General features: G+C 40.4%; 1 protein-coding gene across 1 annotated transcript in view; it reads left to right on the top strand.

Moving 5' to 3' along the window:
* Window positions 1-13,700, top strand: part of COL4A4 (collagen type IV alpha 4 chain) — a gene marked incomplete at both ends in the record, with an annotated part of 128,805 nt that overhangs the window by 60,653 nt on the left and 54,452 nt on the right. Inside the window, 2 exons of the mRNA XM_079709903.1 lie at window positions 2,153-2,246; window positions 3,463-3,622. Coding sequence (XP_079566029.1) covers window positions 2,153-2,246; window positions 3,463-3,622 — 254 coding nt within the window. The remainder of the gene's footprint in view (window positions 1-2,152; window positions 2,247-3,462; window positions 3,623-13,700) is intronic.

Raw genomic sequence — 13,700 nt, forward strand, 5'->3', positions numbered from 1 at the left:
AGCTGATGCTGCGACACTGCCTGGAGATCTTCCTTCACCATTATCCTAGGAAGTCTCTGTCTCTATCTCTCTGTCTGTCTCTGTCTCTCTGGGTCCCTTTGTTTCCACAACTCACATATTTCTTCTAATGGTTTACTCATTATACTTTGTGAGAAAATGTATATATTTGGGGAATCTTCACTGTTTGAAATACCTTTATTCTACTGTGGAATTTGATTGATAGTTTGGTTGAAAATAAAATTCTAGATTGGAATAATTTTTCCTCCAGGTTTTTGAAGGCATTTTCCATTGCTTTTTAGTGTTGTTACTGAGAAGTCCGGTAACCTTTAGATACTTGATTCTTTGTTTAAAACCCCTTTTCTTATTGAAAGATTATAGGAATTCTCCTTTGTTTTCAATGTCCTTAAATTTCACTGTGATTTACCTCAGTGTGGGTGCATTTGTAGGCACTAGGAGCAATTTAACACAAATCCTTCATTTCTGGAAAAATTTCTTGAAGTATTTCTTTTTTTTTAATGTATTTATTCTATTTATTTATTTTGGGCTGCATTGGGTCTTCGTTGCTGCATGCAGACTTTCTCTAGTTGCAGTGAGCGGGGGCTACTCTTCATTGCAGTGCGCGGGCTTCTCATTGAGGTGGCTTCTCTTGTTTTGGATCACGGGCTCTAGGCATGTGGGCTTCAGTAGTTGTGGCACATGGGCTCAGTAGTTGTGCCTTGTGGGCTCAGTAGTTGTGGCTCATGGACTCTAGAGCTCAGGCTCAGTAGTTGTGGTGCACAAGCTTAGTTGCTCCACAGCATGTGGGATCTTCCCAGACCAGGGCTCCCGCATTGGCAGGAGGATTCTTAACCACTGCGCCACCAAGGAAGCCCTTGAAGTATTTCTTTGAAGATACTTTGTCCTTCTTTTTTTCCCTCTGTTTTCTGTTTCTGGACTCAATATATTTGTCTGTTAGAGAATCAATCCTACATGTCTGTTTTTCAAATCTTCACTCTATTATTCTTCACCTTTTTATTTTTCTGTAACACTTTCTGGTAGACTTCCTCAACTCCATCTTCCAAGTCTGCTCCTGAATTTTTAAATTTCTGCTTTCATAACCATTTTTTAAAAAATTTCTGAGGATTTTGTTGTTGCTGTTGTTTTTTCTCTCTCTCTCTCTCTCTCTCTCTCTCTTTTTGTTGTTGTTCCCTTTTAATGTTTCTTTTTGCAGCAGCCTGTTTCTGTTTTGGGAATGAAATGCCTTCCCTTGTCTGCTTTCTAAACTATATAGTTTATTTTCAAGATTTCTTCTTACTTCATGTCTGTTTCCTCCAGTTTTGAGGGGGTTTGTTTTTTCCTGCTGCAGTTTTTGAGAAGGTGTTCTTACTATTTAGCTGCTTCTTTGACCAATCATCCTGTTTGGGGTCTCACTGTCATTCTACTTCAGAGGTACCAATTCTTGAACTTTGGAAGATATTTCCTAGGTAAATTGTGTTCTTTTTCTGCTTTCCCCACAGCCTGCTTGGAATTCAGCTTTTTAAGGTCTGCTAAATCTTTTCACTTTTTTTTTTGTTTGCTTTTGTTTCTCTTCTTCTTTGTCTTGAAAGATTAAACCTTTTTATAATATTCTTTTACTGTCTGTTATCTTACTGATATTTGGGGAGACAAGGAACTTATTGTTTGCATTTTATGTAACATTTTTAATCAGATGTCTCTGAATTTTTGCTTTGACAAACCCTGCTTTATGCTTTCTTTATTAGGTAATTATTGATAATTAAGGGGGAAAATATATTTGCCATATACTTACTTTTAGCTTTTTTTAAATTTGTTTTGTTTTGGTATATTTGTTTGTTTTATTATCCACTACTTTGCTCTGCAATCCATTAAATTAGGGCTGAGATTAGAGATAGGGTTATCAATGGTTATGGTAGCAGAAGCTTGCTGTGACAATTGTATGGTCTAGTTGTATACATATTCTTATAGCAGAGAGAAAGAATCATAAGAAAGGAATGGAAGAAAGAATGGTGTTGAGGGGATGGTGTGAATGTGAACACACCAAGCTCTACTTGTTCTATATCAGATCTATATCAGACGTTCTAGATCAGATGTTCTAGATCAGATGTTCACAAAAATTGTGTGATTCTCTCTGCCCACCCCCTTTCCCACTGGAAAGTTGTATATTGTAGTGCTGGGCCTCGTGGACCACAAGGAATAAAAGGCAAAGTGGGTCCTCCAGGAAGAAGAGGCTCAAAAGGAGAAAAAGGCAAGTATGCATCAAAGTAGAATTTCTAGAAAACAACATATGGAGGATCGGGAGGCATTATGAAATGTACAATGTGGATTTCATTTAGATTTTTCACTCACCTTAGTTACCCCTGTGAGTACTTAACTCACCGTGTGCTTGTGATGTGATTAGAACTTACCAAAAAGTCAAATCTATATCTTACAGCATAAAGGAGACACTTACCTGCCATGAAATTTGCCTCAAAGTGATGACTTTTTCCACAGGATCCTCTCAATTCCTTGAAAAAAGCAGGGATAGGACAGTATTGATCTTTAATTTTGGTTTCTCTCTGTGGGTCCCATCTTTCCCAGACTCATCAAATACCTATAGCTCTATGTTTCTACACCCTAAATTGTTTGGTGCCTTTTTTTTTTTTTTTTTTTTTTTTTGCGGTATGTGGGCCTCGCGCTGTTGTGGCCTCTCCCGTTGCGGAGCACAGGCTCTGGACGCGCAGGCTCAACGGCCATGGCTCACGGGCCCAGCCGCTCCGCGGCATGTGGGATCTTCCTGGACCGGGGCACGAACCCATGTCCCCTGCATCGGCAGGTGGGCTCTCAACCACTGCGCCACCAGGGAAGCCCTGTTTGGTGCCTTTTTGACCAACTGAGTCAGGTGGGTATGAGAGCTGAGGAGTTTGACTATCCTAAAGGCATTTTTTAAACTAAAGGTCCCGATGATTAGAAAATGCACTGTAGTGAATTATTAGCTGGAACATGCAATACAATCAATAATCCCTCTTAACATATGATTTGGATTCTTTAAATGCCCAGAGGTTATGCTCTAACCAGTTTTGTTGTTGTTGTTGTTTTTTCAGCAAGCACCAAATTAAGAGCCTTTTTTTTATTAGGAACCAAATAAGAGACTTCTAAACTTTTAAAAATAAGAAACTTTCTTATTTTCAAAGTTTCTTCCATAGAATCAGACATCGGCTTTTCCCCTAGATTTTGTCAGTTTGTGTTTATTAAGACAGAACACCCCATTTGTCTGGAAATGATATGTCCACCCACATAGACCATAGCTACCCCCAGGTCATGCCCCGTGCTCTGCACATCACATGTTATCAGTTGTCTGTGATAAGAATTGTGCACATCAGACCCTTTTTGTTCTTATTCGCCCTATTGGTTTTGTATAGTAAAGACTTTATTGGGATTTCATTCAGGAAATTTGACAAAGCTGCCTTTTATCCTCTGTCTAGGAAGCACAGGGCTCTGTGCCTGCCAGCCTGGTCCCTCAGGCCCACCCGGCCCTCCAGGTCTTCCTGGGAGGCAAGGGAGTAAAGGAGACTTGGGACTCCCTGGGCGGCTTGGAGAAAAAGGTTACCCAGGCCTTCCTGGTGCCAGAGGATCTCCAGGGCCGCCCGTGAGTAACTCTCTCCAGTATCAATCTTTCTAGTTAAAAGAGACTGATAGAGATAGAATTCACTTGTACCTCTCTCCAATTTATAGTGATATATATATTGTATGTTTTGAATCTGTAAGTATATTCATGACAAAAAATCATCTCTATCCTTTCATTCATCATTCATTCATTTGTTCAGCCAACTAATATTTATTGAGCACCTACTATGTTCCAGGTACTATTCCAGGTGCTGGGCATACAGCAGGGACCAGAACACTATCTCTGCCCTCTGGGGGCCTCTACTTTGTTGGGAGGACATACACCATATAACAGATAGATGGGTGAATATAGAGTATGGCCGATGGCAATAAAGGCCATCACCATCTGGTGTGGCTTGCGTGGAGAGAGTGAGGGACGGAGCAGACCTGAAGTCAAATGGCTGGAGGTTAGGAGGGGTTAGAGAGCGTGGATCATTGTAGGTGGGTTGGCTTCGAGCTTGTACTCTGGATGACATGGAGCAGCCAGTGGAGAGTTTTAAGGAGAGAGGAGTCTGACAGTAGTTTTAATTGGATCACTCAGGTAGCTTTATTAAGAACAGACCAGAGGAGACAAGGGAAGAAGTAGGGAGATTTAGCTGGGCCATTGCTGCAGAAATCCTGGTGAAATATGATGGCGGACAGGTGTACCTATTACTGTTGGGTGTGACGGGAAGTGGTCAGATTCTGGGTATATTTTGACCATAGAGCCAGCAGACTGGCTGTGAGGCTGGATGTGGGATATGAAAAGCAGAGAAATAAAGGATGGAGCCAAGATAGGCAGACAATGTGAGGAGCAGGCGTGGAGGGTAGGAGAGGAAGCAGTGCTGTTGGGCACATTTTAAGTTTGGGGTGCCGCTTAGACAAGCAGGTGGAGGTCTCAAGTAGGCTGTGGGATGATATTCAAGTGAGGGATCCAGATGAGAGATCGGGTGGAGCTGTAGATATTGGCTTCGTCAGAGTTTACGTGATATTTCATGCCAGAGGATTCATGAGTTCTCACGGTGACTTCTATTTGCTGACCATTCCAAGGGACTCAGGCTGAGGCAGAGCGGTCCCTCAGAATAAAATCACGGCCCCCGGGGGCCCTCCCCTGGAGGCTGCAGACAGCCCTTATTACAGGGGTTTAATCCTGGGGTGTCCAGGAGCCTAACCATCAGCCCCTGTGCACTCTTTTCCATTTTCCCCAGGAAATCTCATGAAAGTAAGGTTCCAGTCTGAGAGCCTTAGGTGAGGGTGATGGTTAAGCTCTTCCTGAACCAACCTTGTCAACTCAACGAGAAGTTAGGTCCTTAATATGCATATGTTGAATAAACATAATTGTAATTATCAATTTAAGTAGGCTACATTTTATTGTCTGCTTCTTTAATTCAACTTTTTATAGTCATTTTTTAATTTTTTATTTTTTAGAACAATCTTTTTTTAAATTTATTTTTGGCTGTGTTGGGTCTTCGTTGCTGTGAACGGGGCTTCTCTAGTTGTGGTGATCAGGGACTACTCTTCGTTGTGGTGCATGGGCTTCTCGTTGCGGTGGCATCTCTTGTTGCGGAGCATGGGCTCTAAGCATGTGGGCTTCAGTAGATGCAGCACGCAGGCTCAGTAGTTGTGGCTCACGGGCTCTAGAGCACAGGCTCAGCAGTTGTGGCACACAGGCTTAGTTGCTCTGCGGCATGTGGGATCTTCCCAGAGCAGGGCTCAAACCTGTGTCCCCTGCATTGGCAGGCAGATTCTTAACCACTGCGCCACCAGGGAAGTCCCACAGTTATTTTTTTATGTTGTTACTTAATCTTCATAATGAAGTTTTTATTGGCTCTAAAATATTTTTCTTCCTTCACATTGAGTCGCTTCTCAGAGCTAACATCTTGGAGTGTGGATTACTAGTTCAGCCAGGGTTATCCTCGTGGAGGTTTATGTAATTCAGTTGCTCCAGGGCTTACCTCTTAATTTAAAAAAATTTTTTATTTTAAATTAAAGTGTAGTTGATTTACAATGTTGCATTAAACTGGCCGTATTTCTGATGTCTCTGTTCTGTGTATGGTTCTGTCCATATGACTTCTCTTTACTAAATTCATCTCACTGTGATCACAGTTAGGGACCAAGGTATTACTATGGGGCACAGGAAAGGAAAGGAGGGAGGGAGGGATGGACAGAAAGAGGGGGCTTGAAGGACCCACAGACAAGCATTCTTGGGTGCTCTCACTCCACCATACATCTCTCTCCTCTGCTGGCCCCTGGCTCCAGAAGCCACAGATTTGTGGGAAAGTAGAAAACAGAAAAGTAGGTTTAAGTTCTTTGCAATTTTTTCTGTGGTTGGACAAAGTCTTGTATTCATTGCCTTAGCCTGAGAGCAGTTCCCAGGATGGGGGTTTGCCACCATGATGTTCTATTGGAAGGCATAGGGCTTAGGAGCACATGGACCAAGCTTCAAATCCCAACTCTGACATTGGTGAGCTCTGTGGTGTTCCTGTAAGATGGATATAACACCTGTCCTACAAGTTTGTTGGTAAGAATTCAATTCAACAGTATATTCTGAGAGCTACAAGGTACACACCAGTGAACCAGATGGCCAGGGTCACTGCCCCTGAGGAGTTGCAGTGCAAACCAAAGGTCACAAACTGCCATGGACTAAATCTGAACCTTCAGCATGTTTCATTCTGTCCTCACAGTGTTTGTTTTTATACTATTAATATGTTTATGGCTGCCCTTGAGAAATTGGAAGCTCATTAGCACAGGTCACTGGATCCTCACCACTGCTGGAAGCTGTGTAGGTCTGGGGGCTCGAGTCTCCACCATGCCCTCTCACCTGCTTTTCGGAAGAGCATGGCCCCCCAGTGGGCATCTACAGTTGAAGTCCCTGATCTAAACTCTGTATAAAATAACTAGTACATGCCCGGGAGAGAGGACTTCTTGTGGCTGCTGTGATTTTGTTGTGTATTTTTTTAACCTCTTTATTGGAGTATAATTGCTTTACAATGGTGTGTTAGTTTCTGCTGTATAACAAAGTGAATCAGCTATACGTATACATATATCCCTATATTCCCTCCCTCTTGTGTCTCCCTCCCACCCTCCTTATCCCACCCCTCTAGCTGGACACAAAGCACTGAGCTGATCTCCCTGTGCTATGTGACTGCTTCTCACTAGCTATCTATTTTACATTTGATAGTGTATATATGTCCATGCCACTTGTTCACTTCGTCCCAGCTTACCCTCCCCCCTCCCCATATCCTCAAGTCCATTACCTACATCTGCCTCTTTATTCCTGTCCTCCCCCTAGGTTCTTCAGAAACTTTTTTTTTTTTTAGATTCCATATATATGTGTTAGCATATGGTATTTGTTTTTCTCTTTCTGACTTACTTCAGTCTGTATGACAGTCTCTAGGTCAATCCAGCTCACTACAAATAACTCAATTTGCTTTCTTTCTATGGATGAGTAATATTCCATCGTATATATGTGCCACATCTTCTTTATCCATTCATCTGTTGATGGACACTTAGATTGCTTCCATGTCTTAGCTATGGTAAATAGAACTGCAGTGAACATTGTGGTAGAAGACTCTTTTTGAATTATGGTTTTCTCAGGGTATATGCCCAGTAGTGGGATTGCTGGGTCATATGGTAGTTCTATTTTTAGTTTTTTAAGGAACCTCCATACTGTTCTCCATAGTGGATGTATCAATTTACATTCCCACCAACAGTGCAAGAGGGTTCCCTTTTCTCCACACTCTCTCCAGCATTTATTGTTTGTAGATTTTTTGATGATGGCCATTCTGACTGGTGTGAGGTGATACCTCATTGTAGTTTTGATTTGCGTTTCTCTAATGATTAGTGATGTTGAGCATCCTTTCATGTGTTTGTTGGCAATCTGTATATCTTCTTTGGAGAAATGTCTATTTAGGTCTTCTGCCCATTTTTAGATTGGTTGTTTGTTTTTTTGATATTGAGCTGCATGAGCTGCTTGTATATTTTGGAGATTAATCCTTTGTCAGTTGCTTCATTTGCAAATATTTTTTCCCATTCTGAGGGTTGTCTTTTCATCTGGTTTATGTTTTCGTTTGCTGTGCAAAATCTTTTAAGTTTCATTAGGTCCTATTTGTTTATTTTTGTTTTTATTTCCATTTCTCTAGGAGGTGGGTCAAAAAGGATCTTGCTGTGATTTATGTCATAGAGTGTTCTGCTTATGTTTTCCTCTAAGAGTTTTATAGTGTCTGGTCTTACATTTAGGTCTTTAATCCATTTTGAGTTTATTTTTGTGCATGGTGTTAGGGAGTGTTCTAATTTCATTCTTTTACATGTAGCTGTCCAGTTTTCCCAGCACCACTTATTAAAGAGGCTGTCTTTATTGTATATTCTTGGCTCCTTTATCAAAGATAGGGTGACCATATGTGCGTGGGTTTATCTCTGGGATTTCTATCATGTTTCATTGATCTATATTCCTGTTTTTTTGCCAGTACCATACTGTCTTGATTACTGTAGCTTTGTAGTATAGTCTGATGTCCGAGAGCCTGATTCCTCCAGCTCCGTTTTTCTTTCTCAAGATTGCATTGGCTATTCGGGGTCTTTTGTGTTTCCATACAAATTGTGAAATTTTCTTTTCTAGTTCTGTGAAAAATGCCATTGGTAGTTTGATAGGGATTATGTTGAATGGGTAGATTGCTTTGGGTAGTATAGTCATTTTCACAATGTTGATTCTTCCAGTCCAGGAACATGGTATATCTCTCCATCTGTTTGTATCATCTTGAATTTCTTTCATCAGTGTCTTGTAGTTTTCTGCATAAAGGCCTTTTGTCTTCTTAGGTAGGTTTATTCCTAGGTATTTTATTCTTTTTGTTGCAATGGTAAATGGGAGCGTTTCCTTAATTTCTCTTTCAGGTTTTTCATCATTAGTGTATAGGAATGCAAGATTTCTGTGCATAATTTTGTATCCTGCTACTTTACCAAATTCATTGATTAGCTCTAGTAGTTTTCTGGTAGCATCATTATGTATAGTATCATTTCATCTGCAAACAGTGACACTTCCTATTTTCTGATTTGGATTCCTTTTATTTCTTTTTCTTCTCTGATTTCTGTAGCTAAAACTTCCAAAACTTTGTTGAATAATAGTGATGAGAGTGGGTAACCTTGTCTTGTTCCTGATCTTAGAGGAAATGGTTTCAGTTTTTCACCACTGAGAGAGATGTTGGCTGTGGGTTTGTCATATATGGCCTTTATTATGTTGAGGTAAGTTCCCTCTGTGTCTATATTCTGGAGGCTTTTTATCATAAATGGGTGTTGAATTTTGTCAGAAGTTTTTTCTGCATCTATTGAGATGATCATATGGCTTTTCTCCTTCAGTTTGTTAATATGGTGTATCACATTGATTGATTTGCATATATTGAAGATTCCTTGCATTCTTGGGATAAACCCCACTTGATCATGGTGTATGATCCTTTTCATGTGCTGTTGGATTCTGTTTGCTAGCCTTTTGTTGAGGATTTTTGCATCTATGTTCATCAGTGATATTGGCCTGCAGTTTTCTTTTTTTGTGACATCTTTGTCCAGTCTTGTTATCAGGATGATGGTGGCCTCGTAGAATGAGTTGGAGAGTGTTCCTCCCTCTGCTATATTTTGGAAGAGTTTGAGAAGGATAGGTGTTAGCTCTTCTCTAAATATTTGATAGAATTCACCTGTGACCCCATCTGGTCCTGGCCTTTTGTTTGTTGGACGATTTGTAAGCACAGTTTCAATTTCAGTGCTTGTGATTGGTCTGTTTATATTTTCTATTTCTTCCTGTTTCAGTCTTGGAAGGTTGTGCTTTTCTAAGAATTTGTCCATTTCTTCCAGGTTGTCCATTTTATTGGCATATCGTTGCTTGTAGTAATATCTCATGATCTTTTGTATTTCTGCAGTGTCAGTTGTTACTTCTCCTTTTTCCTTTCTAATTTTACTGATTTGAACCTTCTCCATTTTTCTCTTGATGAGTCTGGCTAATGGTTTATCAATTTTATCTTCTCAAAGAACCAGCTTTTAGTTTTATTGATCTTTCCTGTCATTTCCTTCATTTCTTTTTCATTTATTTCTGATCTGATCTTTATGATTTCTTTCCTTATGCTTACTTTGGGGATATTTTGTTCTTCTTTCTCTAATTGCTTTAGGTGGAAGGTTAGTTTGTTTATTTGAGATGTTTCTTGTTTCTTGAGGTAGCATTCTATTGCTATAAACTTCCCTCTTAGAACTCCTTTTGCTGCATCCCATGGGTTTTGGGTCATCATGTTTTCATTGTCATTTGTTTCTAGGTATTTTTTAATTTCTTCTTTAATTTCTTCAGTGATCTCTTGGTTATTTAGTAGTGTTTGTTTGTTTAGCCTCCATTTGTTTGTACTTTTTTACAGATTTTTTCCTGTAATTGATATCTAGTCTCATAATGTTGTGGTTGGAAATGATATGATTTCAATTTTCTTAAATTTACCAAGGCTTGATTTGGTACCCAAGATATGATCTATCCTGGAGAATGTTCCATGCGCACTTGAGAAGAAAGTGTATTCTGTTGTTTCGGGATGGAATGTCCTATAAATATCAATTAAGTCCATCTTGTTTAATGTATCATTTAAAGCTTGTGTCCCCTTATTTATTTTCATTTTGGATGATCTGTCCATTGGTGAAAGTGGGGTGTTAAAGTCCCCTACTATGACTGTGTTACTGTTGATTTCTCCTTTTATGGCTGTTAGCATGTGCCTTATGTATTAAGGTGCTCCTATGTTGGGCGCATAAATATTTACAATTGTTATATCTTCTTCGTGGATCAATCCCTTGATCATTATTTAGTGTCCTTCTTTGTCTCTTGTAATAGTCTTTATTTTAAAGTCTATTTTGTCTGATATGAGAATTGCTACTCCAGCTTTCTTTTGATTTCCATTTGCATGGAATATCTTTTTCCATCCCCTCACTTTCAGTCTGTATGTGCCCCTAGGTCTGAAGTGGCTCTCTTGTAGATAGCATATATACGGGTCTTGTTTTTGTATCCATTCAGCCAGTCTATGTCTTTTGGTTGGAGCATTTAATCCATTTACATTTAAGGTAATTTTCATTATGTATGTTCCTTAATTGTTTTGGGTTTGTTATTATAGGTCTGTTCCTTCTCTTGTGTTTCCTGCCTAGAGAAGTTCCTTTAGCATTTGTTGTAAAGCTGGTTTGGTGGTGCTGAATTCTCTTAGCTTTTGCTTGTCTGTAAAGCTTTTAATTTCTCTGTCGAATCTGAATGAGATCCTTGCTGGGTAGAGTAATCTTGGTTGTAGGTTTTTCCCTTTCATCTCTTTAAATATGTCCTGACACTCCCTTCTGGCTTGCAGAGCTCCTGCTGAAAGATCAGCTGTTAACCTTATGGGGATTCCCTTGTATGTTATTTGTTGCTTTTCCCTTGCTGCTTTTAATATTTTTTCTTTGTGTTTAATTTTTGATAGTTTGGTTAATATGTGTCTTGGTATGTTTCTCCTTGGATTTATCCTGTATGGGATTCTCTGTGCTTTCTGGACTTGATTGACTATTTCCTTTCCCATATTAGGGAAGTTTTCAACTATAATGTCTTCAAATATTTTCTCAGTCCCTTTTTTTCTCTTCTTCTTCTGGGACCCCTATAATTCAAACGTTGTTGCGTTTAGTGTTGTCCCAGAGGTCTCTGTGACTGTCCTCAATTCTTTTCATTCTTTTTTCTTTATTCTACTCTGCAGTAGTTATTTCCACTATTTTATCTTCCAGGTCACGTATCTGTTCTTCTGCCTCACTTATTCTGCTATTGATTCCTCCTAGAGAATTTTTAATTTCATTTATTGTGTTGTTCATCATTGTTTGTTTGCTCTTTCATTCTTCTAAGTCCTTGTTAAACATGTCTTGTGTTTTCTCCATTCTATTTCCAAGAATTTGGATATCTTTACTATCATTACTCTGAATTCTTTTTTCAGGTAGACTGCCTATTTCCTCTTAATTTGTTTGGTCTGGTGCATTTTTACCTTGCTCCTTCATCTGCTGTGTGTTTCTCTGTCTTCTCATTTTGCTTAACTTACTGTGTTTGGGGTCTCCTTTGTGTAGGCTGCAAGTTTGTAGTTCCCGTTGTTTTTGGTGTCTGCCCCCAGTGGCTAAGGTTGGTTCAGTGGGTTGTGTAGGCTTCCTAGTGGAGGGGACTGGTGCCTGTGTTCTGGTGGATGAGGCTGGATCTTGTCTTTCTGGTGGGCAGGACCGCATCCAGTGGTGTGTTTTGTGGTGTCTGTGAACTTATTACGATTTTAGGCAGCCTCTCTGCTAATAGGTGGGGTTGTGTTCCTATCTTGCTAGTTGTTTGGCATAGGGTGTCCAGTACTGTTGCTTGCTGGTCGCTCAGTGGAGTTGGGTCTTAGTGTTGGGATGGAGATCTCTGTGAGAGCTTTTGCTGTTTGATATTACGTGGAGCTGGGAGTCCTCTGGTGGACCAGTGTCCTGAACTCGGCTCTCCCACCTCAGTGGCTCAAGCCTGACACCTGGTCGGAGCACCAAGACCCTGTCAGCCACACAGCTCAGAAGAAATGTGAGAAAACATAAATAAAATAAAATAATAAATAAATAAAGTTATTAAAATAAAACATAAAAAACTTATTAAAATAAAAAAATAAAGAAGTAATAAAAAAGAAAGAAAGAAAGAAGAGAGCAACCAAACTAAGAAACAAATCCACCAATGATAACCAGTGCTCAAAACTATTAAAAAAAAAAATGGACTGACAGAACCCTAGGACAAATGGTAAAAGCAAATCTATACAGACAAAATCACACAGAGAGGCACACACTTACACCCTCACAAAAAGAGAGAAAGGGAAAAATATATATATATATATATTAATTAAAAAAAGGAAGAGAGCAACCAAATCAATAAACAAATCTACCAATGATAATAAGCTCTAAATACTAAACTAAGATAAACATAAAGCCAGAAACAAATTAGGTGCAGAAAAAAACTCCAAGTCTACAGTTGCTCCCAAAGTCCACCACTTCAATTTTGGGTTGATTCGTTGGCTATTCAGGTATTCCAGAGATGACTGTGGAGATTTAATCTGCTGCTCCTGAGGCTGCTGGGAGAGATTTCCCTTTCTCTTTTTTGTTTGCACAGCTCCCGGGGTTCAGCTTTGGATTTTGCCCTTCCTCTGCGTGTAGGTTGCCCTCTGGCTTCTGTTTCCCGCTCAGACAGGACGGGGTTAAAGGAGCAGCTGCTTCGGGGGCTCCGGCTCACTCAGGCCAGGGGGAGGGAGGGGTACGGAGTGCGGGGCAAGCCTGCAGCGGCAGAGGCCGGCGTGACGTTGCACCAGCCTGAGGCGCACCGTGCGTTCTCCTGGGGAAGTTGTCCCTGGATCACGGGACCCCGGCAGTGGTGGGCTGCACAGGCTCCCGGGAGAGGAGGTGTGGATAGTGACCTGTGCTTGCACACAGGCCTCTTGGTGGCGGCAGCAGCAGCCTTAGCGTCTCATGCCCATCTCTGGTGTCCGCGCTGATAGCCGAGGCTCGTGCCCGTCTCTGGAGCTCGTTTAGGTGGTGCTCTGAATGGGAGTATTGAGTAGTATGTGGAGCTGTATTTTCTCTACATTAAATGGCTCCCAACTATTTTGTCCACTTTAGTTTTGATACCTGTTGTACACATTTTAGGCTTTTTCTTTGCTCTTACTGTTTGATGCTGCCATTGTCCTTTCTCTACTTGTACCTCTACCCCCCTTTGTAGTTCACTGCTCATGAACTAATAGAGGCCAGTTAAAAAGATAATTAAGCTTGCTTGATCATGCTGTTAAGATTGTATGAAGAAAACACAAAGTGGCATCTATGTAAGCAAAGCAAGTGGTCTGCTCAGTCATTTTTACCTCCTTCCAAATTCTTGTCTGTTTCTTGATCATTGAGGTCACCAGATAAGTGACCTTAAGCTATGTACAGTGCTTCTATAACTGTATTTACCATAATGCTTGGTCATTCTAATATACCAAAGGTAGGATGACAGATTTTTGATATGGCTTACTATTTAGTAATATGTAACACAAAACTGTGACCGAAATAGTACAGTCTCAGGGCAGTGTTGAAGT

Source organism: Hyperoodon ampullatus (genome assembly GCF_949752795.1).
Source record: "Hyperoodon ampullatus genome assembly, chromosome: 8".
NCBI lineage: Eukaryota > Metazoa > Chordata > Mammalia > Artiodactyla > Ziphiidae > Hyperoodon > Hyperoodon ampullatus.